The 12,499-nt window shown below is 46.0% G+C and overlaps 1 protein-coding gene across 7 annotated transcripts in view; it reads left to right on the plus strand.

Annotated features, from left to right (window-relative positions):
* Window positions 1-12,499, plus strand: part of WDR33 (WD repeat domain 33) — a 109,916-nt gene extending 97,417 nt beyond the window's left edge. For 4 of the 7 annotated variants that reach the window (XM_061431996.1, XM_061431988.1, XM_061432031.1 and 1 more), the window contains 6 exons: window positions 1,204-1,312; window positions 4,180-4,618; window positions 8,645-8,808; window positions 8,917-9,009; window positions 9,886-10,101; window positions 11,852-12,499. In XM_061431996.1, the coding sequence (XP_061287980.1) occupies window positions 1,204-1,312; window positions 4,180-4,618; window positions 8,645-8,808; window positions 8,917-9,009; window positions 9,886-10,101; window positions 11,852-12,081 (1,251 nt within the window). In that variant the 3' untranslated portion in view covers window positions 12,082-12,499. Of the gene's footprint in view, window positions 1-1,203; window positions 1,313-2,589; window positions 4,154-4,179; window positions 4,619-8,644; window positions 8,809-8,916; window positions 9,010-9,885; window positions 10,102-11,851 lie in introns of those variants that run through there. The other 3 variants (XM_061432005.1, XM_061432015.1, XM_061432041.1) reach the window with 3 other exon arrangements.

Here is a 12,499-nt window from a genome sequence, read left to right on the forward strand (position 1 = left end):
TTACCTGTAGAAATACTGGAGTGAAAATGGAGGATTAATACATTAGAGGGCATTTCACGTCTCAGAAGTTGTCTGATGAAAAGCTTTGCTTATATTTCTTATGCTGATATCTGACTTTCTTCACCTTGATCAGGTCAGTTATTTAAGCCAATCATTATAATTGGTTAAATTTAATGGAATTGCTTTCAAGTGTTAAGGTGATAACATGAAAGATGTTGAAAAGAGCTGCCCTCCAGTAAAAGGCGCAGGACACAAAGGCGTGTGGACGTTAGTTGTACTGAGTCCATGGTGGCAGTGTTTAACTGCGGAGCTTGAGTGAGTCCTGCCGAGGCTGCTCTTGTAGCTAGTTTGGAATGTGAAAGCAGTTTTGCTGTTGATGGTAGGTTCAGTCACTAATGCATTTTTTATATGAAGGAATGACTAGATGTATATTTGATTATTTGTCAAGAGTCCAGATCCAAGATCACTGGACAGTGTGGGGAATCAGAATTTAGAAATGGCTAGGTAAAAATACAGAATATTATTTATTCTGTGGAACAAGGACTAGGAACAAGCTAAGGTTGAGCTCTGGGGCTGCAGAGCAAGGAGGTTATGAGGAGCAGCAAGCACATGTCAGACAGAAGCTGTGAGAACCCAGGAGCCCTGCTAGCGAGCAGTGGGTGCTGGGCTCAGGGGAGTTAGCCAGTAGAGAGAAGGCAGTGAAAGGAGAGAGCAGTGAGTGAGCACCTTGCTCAGCAGGGGGCCCCTTCCTATGCTCCTGCCCCCATCTTTTAAACCTACTCATAACCTTTTGAGAGGATGAATTATTTTCTGTAGCTGGAAAGGGATTATGGATGCAAGAGCAGAATTTACCTGTCCTGGAAGGTCTCCAGGTCTTTGCTTTTGCCAGAAATTCCATCTCTGTGCAGTGTTGTTTTTATGTTATGATTTCCGACTTTCCATTGAGGTTTTGGCTTGGAATTACAACTGAAGATCTAGCTTTAAATAAACCTATCAGCAGGTTTGAAATATATGTTTCCTTTTATTATGGTCAGAGAAATATCTTCTTTCCCCCGATATAAGGACGGTTCTGCTAGCTGTTTATGTATTGCTGGAAGATTTGCGGCAACGTAGTATTTTTATCTTGTCACATTATGATAAAATTGCTGTTCATGAAGCATAAGCCTTTGATTTCACACCCCCGCTTTAAACACATCTTTTCAGGAAGGACAGAATGCAGGCCCCCCACCCCTGATACCAGGACTAGGGCAGCAGGGAGCACAAGGTCGCATCCCCCCTCTTAACCCTGGACAAGGACCTGGCCCTAACAAAGGTAAATATCTGCTCGGCTGAATAAGAGATTATATTCTACCTCCTTTGGGTAAATTTTTCAATAGTTTTACTGGTAAGTAATTGATAGAATGTGATCATTTGAACCTCTAGGAAAAATAAGAGCATAGTCAATTCGGTCATAGCTTTGCCTTATGCTGTCTTCATAGATTTGCTTTGGTTAGCCTGAATGCTGCACAGAGGGCACAACTCCTCACTACCAGAGGCGGGAGATGAAACCGCTTGGACAGCCACCAGGAGAGCAGGGCCTGTGCTGCAAGCCAGCCTTGTCCTCCTGGGAATGGGAGTGGTTCCTGTGTTAATCCAATGCAAGTGTATCTTTTTAGCATGCCAGAAAACTGAACTGTTTGGTCTGAGTTTTTGATGGGATAAGGAATTCAGTTTTAGCAGTGTTTCTAGTATTATCCCTCCTTCCCTTCCAAGTTGTGTCAGGCAGTGTTTCCTGGTGGCATTGTTCTGTACCTTTGAGAGGACGAAAGCTGTGTTCCAGTGTGTTGTGCCCCAGGTTGTGGATACTGTGAAAAGCAGAGTTAAGAATTTTCAGTGTAGGCTCTGTGGACATTAAGAATCAACCCTGAGTATCAACAGGGGGCACGTGCAGGAGCCACCGTCTTGTTTTGCAAGGTGTTCAGCTCTCCCAGGAGTGTGGGAAGAGCAGGAGTGCAGTGGGGAGGGGCAGCGGCTGGAGGCAGTTAGAGGGTGGGGCTGGGAGGGACGTGGATGGATGGAGTTGCTGCCTTTTCACGGAGGAACACACCAGAGAATCATGAATATCGTGGAGACATCACTGCAGAGAACGAGACCCCTTTTCAGTTGTAATTGGCTAAGCCCACAGCACCTTGTAGTACTTGTGAGGTTCTGCCCTGATTTGATCAGATTAGGCAAAGTCCTTGTCAGCATATTCAACCCCGGGGCTTTGGGAATTTAAAGCTTAGCTGTGAATTTATGCGATTTGTTAGAAATAGGAAGGGAGAGGTAAAAGAATTAGGAGAACGTTTCTTCTAGTCTTACCAAGTGGAAGTGGTGACCACCAGGGAAAAAGAAAGCATCAAGAGCCAATCTCTGGATTTGGGGACCCTGAGAAAAGAAGTCTGTTACCCACAAGGTACAGCCATCAGCAAACTGAGAGCCTGCCTCTCTCCCTCTCCCCTACCTGTGTCTGTCTCCACCTACTTCCCTTTCTTCCTTGCTCTTCCCCTTTTCTCTTCACTCCCCCCAACCCCCACCCCTCTCCTCTTCCTCCTCTCTTTCTCCTCCCAGGGACCAAAGGGAGAAGGGGGAGCCGAGAAAGCGGCCCTGCCATCCCCCACTGGATTAACCAGCGCCGCCGCCCGCTCACCGGCGGCCACATCCCTTCTTATTTGTAGTGGTGGGTTTCTTTCCTTGGAGGAGCCAGGGTACTTTTAAGCATGGTAGAGGTAATGGGAGGATTGTTACTCATGGGTAAGTCCAAATGGGATGTGTTCAGCTTCCTCAGGTCAAAGGTCTGCAGTGTCTGAGGTCACACCACTCTACGTGAAGTCAGAGAATGAGCCATTAGCTGCAGGATCACACTGGGAAGTGAGGGGCTGTTTACCAGGAGGAAATGAGCCTTGAGGTATTTGAACAAAACGGCAGCTTAGAAGACACTTTCCTCAGCGTGGGAGGACTGGCTTAATGGAAGGAAAGTAGGCAGAGGGGATGGAAAAAGCTAAAGAGAAGAGACTTGTCTAATGATGTTTTTAGAAGGAAAACACTTCCCATGGTGTATTTTTCTACTGAGATTTCCAAGTTTTTTACCCATGTTGAATGATGAAGAGGAATTGAAATGGCTAAGAGAAATGAGTAAAAATGAAAGAGGAAGGTGTTGGGAGGGTAAGGATTACAACTGTGACGTAAGGAAAGGAAGTTTGTCTTTATTGCTGGGAAAAAACAGTAAAAGTCATGAGCTGGGAAAGTGCAGGGATGACATTTTTAGAAGTTAGAAGCAAGAGTGTCTCTTTAGCTACGTACCTTAAAAAAATATTTGATTTAAATTGTATGTTGACAGAAAAGAGATGCACATTTACAATGGCTGCAGTCATCATTCAGTAGCCAGGAAAACAAACCCCTTTACAGTTGGGAGATAAACTAAGTGTAATTGGTCTCTTTCCGTTTTTATTCAGTAACTATACAGCATATATTAAAATATTTATTAAAAGAAATCTTTAATTTCCAAACACTGTGAAGAATGGTGATGATACTGTGATGAAGAATCCAGAAAAAGTGTTTATATAAACCCTGAAACTGAAGGACAGCAGGGCACCCAGCAGTTATTAGAGAAGCCCATGCTTCCACGTACGCTACAGAGGATTTTGTTAAGAATCAAAGCATCAGCTAACAAATCAGGTTAGATGGACTAGGAGTTAAAGGAAAGACCTCAGGGCAGTGTGGGCCCAGTGGCCCTGTGGTGGGCTTTGCAGGCTGTTAGGAGTGCAGAGGTGAATTTGTCTACTTGGCTTCCTGGCCGACCTTCAGCATGAGTTCCCTGGGTGTGGAGCAGTGGGCCCAGCAACACTCTGAAGGAATGGGGGCAGGAAGGGAGGCTTATCCTTATACCTGTGATGTTCTTGTGTTCTAAATGAGCCTTCACTGCGGCTGTTGAGTTGCTTAGCCAGTGAATTGATGAAGTTGAAATCTGTATCCCCAAACCCTTGTTCTTTTCATTATATGATGCCTTAGAGACATTTGTCTCCTAAGTACGCTGGGAACCAAGGAGGGAAAACACTCTCAATAAAAGACTGCATTCTGAAATTTTAAGATGCTGAAAATCAGACCTGTGTTGACAGGACTCCTGGAAGACAAGGTAAACATCAGTTTTGTTTCCTTTAGGTGATTCGCGCGGCCCTCCAAACCATCACATGGGCCCAATGTCAGAGAGGCGGCACGAGCAGAGCAGCGGCCCTGAGCACGGTCCCGAGAGGGGGCCTTTCCGGGGCAGCCAGGACTGCAGGGGTCCCCCTGATAGGCGTGGCCCTCACCCCGAATTCCCTGATGACTTCAGCAGACCAGACGACTTCCACCCCGACAAGCGCTTTGGCCACCGGTTACGAGAATTTGAGGGGCGAGGAGGCCCTTTACCACAAGAAGAGAAGTGGAGGCGTGGGGGCCCTGGGCCTCCATTCCCCCCTGACCACAGGGAGTTCAGTGAGGGGGATGCCCGGGGTGCAGCCCGGGGCCCCCCAGGGGCGTGGGAAGGCCGCAGACCTGGAGACGACCGCTTCCCCCGGGACCCTGAGGACCCGCGGTTCCGAGGGCGCAGAGAAGAAAGGTGGGCCAGACACTGTATGGGTCCATGTCCTCCTCCCTGGAGCTTCCCATCTGTTCTGTCCACATGGATCTCTTTACTCCTTCACTGGGGGAAGAGTGCCCTCCCCTCTCTAGGTTTTGTGTTTAGACCTAATATGCCTTTTAACATCTATGTGGTTCTTTATTATCTCTGCAGTTTAGAAATCTTTTTGCTTATTTCTTGGTCCTTTTAAACAGATGGGTGGGCCTGTGTACTATAAAGTTACTTGGATTTGAATAGAAATCTCCAGGTTCTCTTGGTTAGAATGATGAAATATGAGACATCTAGACAGAGAATAAAGGAATTATTGAGTAGATAGTTTTTGTGTAATTGCTTAAAGATGTTAACAAAATGCAATCAAGCTGAAGAATAATCTTGCTGTTCAAATAGGCTGAGGTCAGGCTTGGACACTTGACTTGTTTGGGGTAAAAAAAGGAATAGAGGAAGTAGGGAGTAAAAAGAATTAGTGAAATCTCAAGTGAGACTCAAAATAATCAATGATAATAATTATTTGCTGTGTGCCAGATGTTACTTCATTCAGTTGTTGCAGTGAGTTGTGAGTTTAGGTGTTACTGTCAGCCTGCACAGGTGAGGGATGCCACTGAGAGAGCAGTTGCTTGACTTTGGGAGGTCCCATGGATGGTACGTGTAAGAGCAGCTCCCGGTCTGGCCATCCAGTTGGCAGAGCCATGCTCTGCTGCGCAGCACCCCTGTCTTCCTGCCGCAGTCATCTCTCCCACGTCTTTCCTCATCACTCTATGATTGTTGCTAGTAGGTAATTGAGGTAAAGGTTGGTGATCTCCGTTCTCATGGGTATGTTAGAAAAGAGTGGCTGATAACACGTCCAGGGAGGGGTCAAGGGAAGCAGCTCTTGGAGGGGAGTTTTTAATAAAAAGATTTAAGAGCTCACTAAATGATATCCAAGAATTCACTCTTTGAAGTGGCTTTTTATGTCTGCAGGAGCCCCATTTCCAGTGGCCTTGGCACCAACATAATGTTCACTGATTTCTTGAATCTCTGTCTGTGCACAGTTTTAGATTTTACTCTGTTTGTGTTTTATTTCATTTGTCAGTGACAGACCCACACCTAGACACTGTGCTGTTCACAGTTTGTACTCCTCTTCTGACATGCCAGGCGTATCCTGCTCATGTTGTGCTTGCTTTTTCCTTCGCCAGGAATACAGTCTCCTAGGTGTTTGTGGCTCACTGCACTTGGATCTTTCTTCCTGTCCCTTTCCTCTGCTTTATGTTCCTCAGAGCACTTAGCAGTCCTTGACATGAAGTGATATATTTATCTGTGTATCACTTGTATCTCTCAGAACCGTGGCACATTCCTGAAGGGAGGTCCTCAGAGCCTAGCGCAGTAGTGGTGACGCCCTGTGGGTGCCCAGTGACTGTTGAATACATGAATCTGTTACAGAGGGAGATATATTTTAGAGGGGTCAGCTTGTTAGCAGATACACTACTCAGCTGACAGATACGGACTGAGGGGTTTCAACAACAGAAATTGATTTTTCTCACAGTCCTGGAGGCTAGAAGTCCCAGATCAAGGCCCAGCAGTGTAGGTTTCTGGTGAGATTTTTCTTCCTGGCTTGCGTACAGGCACCGTCTCCCCTTGTCCTTGCGTGATGGAAAGAGACTGAGCAAGCTCTTTGTGGTATCTCTTCTTATTAGAGCATATATCCCATCATGGGGCCCCACCTGCAGAGCCTCATCTAACCTAAATAGCTCTCAGAGGTCCATTTCCAAAGTCACTTTAGGGGATGGAGCTTCAGCATATGAATTTTGTGGAGGGGACAAAAACATTTAGTCTGTAACAGGAACTATTTTCTAACTAGGGCAGATTAGATTCCCTCTGTCCTTCTGTAGTCAGAGCAGTTGTCTAATGGATGCCTGGACAAGAGAAGAGTCCTGCCATGTGTGGGGACTCCTCCCTGAATCTGCCTCGGGGGAGGAGCGCCCTCTGCTGACACTCCTGCTCCACTTCTCGCCCCTGTCGATTCTGCCCTCACCCTGAGTGGTAAATTCCCAGCATCTGGAGTACCCCTCCTTGGCTTGCAGGAGCATGGCTCATTAAGTTACAAAACAGGTGTTAAGAACACATCTAGATCGTTGGAATGGTGGAGTGAAACAAGGAAAGCTCTTTACAGTAAAACAGCAAGTTACAGATGCAGACTTAGAAAATCACTTATTTTAAGCAACCAGTGTCATAATTAATTCAGGGAAGGATCCTCAGCAGATACGGAAAGCCATCATCAAATAAAAGGATTGTGGAGAATCAGTATATTTTCACACTGCCCAGGTATCACTCCACAGATTACTTAATTGCAAAGGAGAAAGTGGACCTTTACAACAGTGAAATTTGGTTGCCATATCACTTTTACATCCTAAACAGTGAGACAGACTGGCATCACTGTGAAGGTATAAGAAGTTTTACCAGAAACGTTTTACCTGAATCTAATCATAGGAAAATCAGAATTCAAATTGTGGAATGTTATGTAAAACCCCTGTATGGACCCTTCAAAAATGTCAAGGTCTATTCCAATAAAAATTAAAAAGTCAAGGTCACAAAAGATAAAACACAAGACGAGGACTGTTGTAGATTAAAGTAGACCAAAGAGATGGGACCGCTGAAAAACAGTGTATGATTGAAAACTATAAAGACACCTGTAAAGGACATTTTGAGGACAGAGAAATTAAAATTGGATTGTGTATTAAATACTATTACATGTTATTTAGAATGATAGTAGTGTTGTTATGTAGGAGAAAGTCCTTATTCTTAGAAGAAATCTACTGAAGGATGAAGAGGTGAAGCATTATGTCACAGCTGGTTTTGAAAAGGCTTAGAAAGTGAATTAGTAAATAGATAGTGAAAAGACAAGGTTTGTGTGGCAGAATCTTAAGAACCGATTAATGAATTGTGGTGAAGAATGTCTGGGCATTTGTTGCTCTGTATGAAATTTTTCAAAATGTTGGAGTATAAGATAAACAAATGGAAACTCGGGAGAAAGCAGAAGGCCTGGTGGGCCCTAAGCCCTTGCCTCTCTCTGATCCTTTCTCCAGTTTCCGTGGCCTCTCTTGGTTGCTCACGCACCTTTCCTACTGGCAGGCCCCTCTTTCTGCTTCCTCACAGGCTTCTGCTGCAGCTCTGGCACCCCTCATTAATGGTCCTGCTTCAGTAGCACTCCTGGCCCACTTAGTTTCCCAGTTCAGAATTCTTGAGAGGTGGTGACATGGTCCACTAGCCCAGGCATGAGATGGTCACCTTGGCAGTGGTGAGCCACCCACAAACCAGATGTCTTCCTGTCCATCGGTCAGATGTGGCTGGGGCCACTGGTGCAGGTTATGGCCCCTAGGCCTGCCCCTGAGTAGAGAGGTGGACCAGGGCACATGGCAGAACAGATGCCCCCAAACAAGTCAAGTACAGTGAGTAGGCATGATCTCTAGTGATCTCTGCCCCCTCCCCCCACTTTTTTTTTCTGATTATGTAAGCCATGTTTATATATAAAAATGTGAATGGTAAAATGAAAAATATTTGGGAGGCAGAGGTAAAGAGCCTGCACTGAGTGTCAAAACTGGCTGAGTTTAAATCCCAGCACTTAACCATGTGTCCTTAAATAAGTGACTTAACTTCTCTGAGTCCTGTGTAAATAAATACTCAAGGGTAGAATAGTCACTTTCATAAGGTGGTTGTGACGATGGAACAAATGAAATAATACACTGTAAAGCACTTGGCGTGAGATAAGCACTTTAAAAATGCTCACTGTTATTATTCCTAAAAGCCTAAAAGAAAATTAAAATAACCCCACATTTTAGTACATTGCCCTCTTGCCCGTATTTACCTGCCATACTATAAAATGGGTACTTTAAAAAATACTTAATTTTGTTTTGTTTTTCTCTCATTCAACATTGTATCATATTTCCTCACATAATTAGGCTTTTTTGAAACATGAACTTCGACCTACAAGATATTCCATTAGATGGATATCCTGTTGATTTTCCCTAACAGCTTCAGAAGAGGAGCACCCCCAAGACATGAGGGCCGTGCTCCCCCCAGAGGAAGAGATGGCTTTCCTGGGCCCGAAGACTTTGGACCAGAGGAGAATTTTGATGCTACTGACGAAACAGCCCGAGGAAGGGATCTCAGAGGTCGAGGTCGGGGTACCCCCCGAGGTGAGCTGAGAACCATGGGTCTGGGAAGGACAGGGATGAAGAGTTAGGTGGTTGTGAGCACGCCTGGAATAGTCTGTGACTGTGGTGGTGTTTTGTTTCATTGTGTAGGAGGAAGGAAGGGTTTGCTTCCCACTCCTGATGAGTTCCCTCGCTTTGAAGGAGGACGGAAACCAGACTCCTGGGATGGAAATAGAGAGCCAGGTAAGGCAGTAGAGCTGCTTGTGCCTTAGGGTTCCTCTGACCAACAGTTCTCAGAGTGTGGTCTGAGGACTCTCCCAGGGGTCCACTGCATTCTCTCTTCAGCAGCTCACCTCTCCCTGGGAGGCTGGGTTGTCTTCATATCTTCAACCCACAGTGTGGACTGAATGCAGGAGCAGGTGGGGACTTTCTCCTGCTGAGCCAGATATTAAAGAGATTTGTCAAAATGCCACTCTTTTCACTAAACAGTTTTGTTTTTGGAAAATATAGTTAAATGAACGAAAGTTTTCTCAGTCTTAATTTCTAACATGGCAGATGTTGTTAGAACTCTCATAAATTAAATCTATTTGGGGTCTTCAATAATTTTTAAGAGTGTGAAGACGTTCTGAAACTAAAAAATCTGAGAATCACTTTTGTAGACCTTCCCAACTCCTCTTATTTTAGGGAGTGTGTTGATTCCTAATCTTGACCTTTCTGTGTATTCATGATGTCACTGGCCTACGGCGGGTATTTAGGAAATGTTTCTTGCGTGAATGAATATTTGTTTTCAAGTTGCTGCTTAACAGTATAATTTCTGTCTTCTTTTGATCACATTGTACTTTAATATGGGGTTCCCCAGTGGCTCAGCGGTAAAGAATCCACCTGCAATACAGGCGATCTGGGTCGATCCCTGGGTTGGGCAGATTCCCTGGAGGAGGTTATAGCTACCCACTCCAGTATTCTTGCCTGGAGAATCGCATGGACAGAGGAGCCTGACGGACTAGTCCATGGGGTCGCAAAGAGTTGGACATGACTGAGCAGTTGAGCATGCGTGAACGTACTTAAATATAATGAGATTGTCAGATTCTTAGCCTTGTGGATCTGTGCTTCCTATTTTAGGGCCAGGACATGAACATTTCCGTGATGCTCCCCGCCCTGATCATCCCCCTCATGACGGTCATTCCCCAGCTAGCAGAGAACGGTCCTCTTCTCTCCAAGGCATGGACATGGCATCTTTACCACCCCGAAAGCGCCCCTGGCATGATGGGCCGGGAACCTCTGAGCACAGAGAAATGGATGCCCCAGGAGGTCCTTCTGAGGATCGAGGAGGCAAAGGTAAGTGAGGCTGGTGATTACAGCTTGGGAGCTGTGGGTGCTACAGCCCTGCCAGGAAGGCTTCAGGGTTACTGGAAGCCCCATCCCAGTGTATGCCTGTTCTGTCTGTCCCTACTGGGGCACCCCACACTGGGGTACTAGGGGTCCTTTACCCTCCAGGGCTTAGACTGCAGAGATACGTGTTCCCAATTGTGGTGCAGCCAGTGGATGACTGCAAGCTCAGTCTCTGCACAGGTCTCCTCCACTTGCTTCCAGGAGTGCCTGGTTTGTTCACGTTTTCCACTACGGCTCTTTTTCAGACTGTCCCAGCACTTTCTCTGCTGATCTGTGAGACTCTTGCTCTGATTGGCAGACGTGCTCTGGTAAAGACTGCTCTGAGCCCTCGGGGCCATTGTCAGGGGCAGGGAGGATTATCTTCTCTCAGGTTCTGTGCCTTTGTTTTTAGAAGGAGCTCTGCTTGTGGCCAGAGTCACAAAGACTTTGGGGAACATGGTCTGGAAGTGGTTTTCTTTTCATGGGGGCAGTGGATTATTTCTGCCACTTGAAACTCTGGATCTTTATTTTATAGAGGCAGCAATGAGTTTCAGCCCGGAGTGGTAGCTATTGAATGCTAACTACAGCTGTGGGCTCAGGTGAGGCTGGGCTGACAGACAAGGAGTGTGCCTTGGAGGCTGCTGGAAAGAGTGCCCCTGCGCCGCAGCCTGTGCTCCACTCCAGTTCACCTGCCTCCTGTTGAATCCCTTCTTTACAGAGTTCTGCCTTTCGTTCTTGGTAGTTTGGTTCTTCTAAGTGCAAAGCTCTCAGAAATAACTTCGTGTCACCAGTGCCCACCCACATGCACATTTTGCTGCTGGCTGGGGTGGGCACTCAGGACGCACTTTGTAGGTCCCAGGCTGTGGCCACATGGCTAGTGTGGAAGTGATACCCTAATTGACAGCTTCTCTGCCAGGGTACCATGAGGGGGCCTAGGCTGAGCTTTGTAAGAAAAGAAGCCAGAATTCCTTTGGCTATCTTTCCTCACCTCGTCTTAGCTGGATTCAGATTCCATTCAAAAATTTAAGACAAAGTTGGCAATAGTTTTCTGATAGTGCATCATGGGAGATGTGACTAAACGCTGTCATCTCAGGAAAAAAATTTTAAAAGTCAGAATTTTAATGATACCTAGAGGTTTGTGTGTCTAATCCTGGGACAGCTAAAACTATCCCTGGGAGAAGCACTAAAAGCTAGTGTTTTTCTTTTTGTATTTTAACAAGAAATCAAAAGTGCCATATAGTTGTAGGATAATCATAGTAAATACTTATTCTGTAGAACACTTGTAATTAACATCATCAGCAGTTTGTATTTCTTACTTGCTTCTAATATTGTTAGTGCTTTTCAAACCTTCCCCCAGAACAGCTGTGGTGGCATAGGAAGGTGAAGATACACTTCTCATAGGCTGTAGGCACAGTCCAGCATGGGGCTCTGTATGTATCTCTTGGCTCCCCAGCGGCTCCATCACAGCCTTGGGGAACACTGTGTCTAGCTGATGCTGAGGGGCACAGCCACAGGCCAGGACGGGGATGAGAAAAGGAGAAGTGGAGGCACAACTTCTACTGCTCTGAGTACCGCGTTAATGTTCTCAGAACTCTGTTTAAAAAACAAACAAAACCAGAAATGTTGCAGTGTCTGTCATCGTAGAGTAAATGTTTGTACCAGGAGTTACTAAAAAGTTGAAATAAAAGTCACATGTAAAACCACTGTTTCATTTCAGGCCGAGGGGGCCCAGGACCTTCTCAGAGAGTGCCTAAGTCCGGACGTTCCAGCTCCTTGGATGGAGACCACCATGATGGATACCACAGAGATGAACCTTTTGGGGGCCCTCCAGGCAGTGGTACCGCTTCTAGAGGGGGCCGGAGTGGCAGTAACTGGGGTAGAGGGAGTAACATGAACTCGGGCCCACCAAGGCGAGGAGCTTCGAGGGGGGGTGGGAGGGGTCGGTAGAAGTTGGGGCTCAAACCCCCTAGGCCTCTCTGGACAGTATTTAAGAGCTTCTGCGGACTTTCCAAGAGAAAGAAAAGGAGTCCTGCACCGTGTGGCCCTGAACTCTCTCTGGGCAGCTGAATCCCAAGAGCCCCTACCGAGGTCTTCAAGATGAAGAGACTGCTGCTGGCGACCCAGAGTAGCTGGCCTTGTTTTGTCCTGTCCACCCTCACTGCCCGAAATCCCACATGGGTTTGTGAAGATAAAAGCTGGAATCTTTTTTTTTTTAAGTGGTCACGAGACATGGAGCACCTCCACAAATTTAAGTTCATGTCCAATCGAAAATTTGTTTCTATATGTACAGTTGTCAGAGAAAAAACATTAAGTTGTTTTTGTATGAATACAGAATGTGATTTACGCAAGAATTAACAGAAAACAA

This window comes from Bos javanicus, chromosome 2 (genome assembly GCF_032452875.1).
Source record: "Bos javanicus breed banteng chromosome 2, ARS-OSU_banteng_1.0, whole genome shotgun sequence".
Taxonomy (NCBI): Eukaryota; Metazoa; Chordata; class Mammalia; order Artiodactyla; family Bovidae; genus Bos; species Bos javanicus.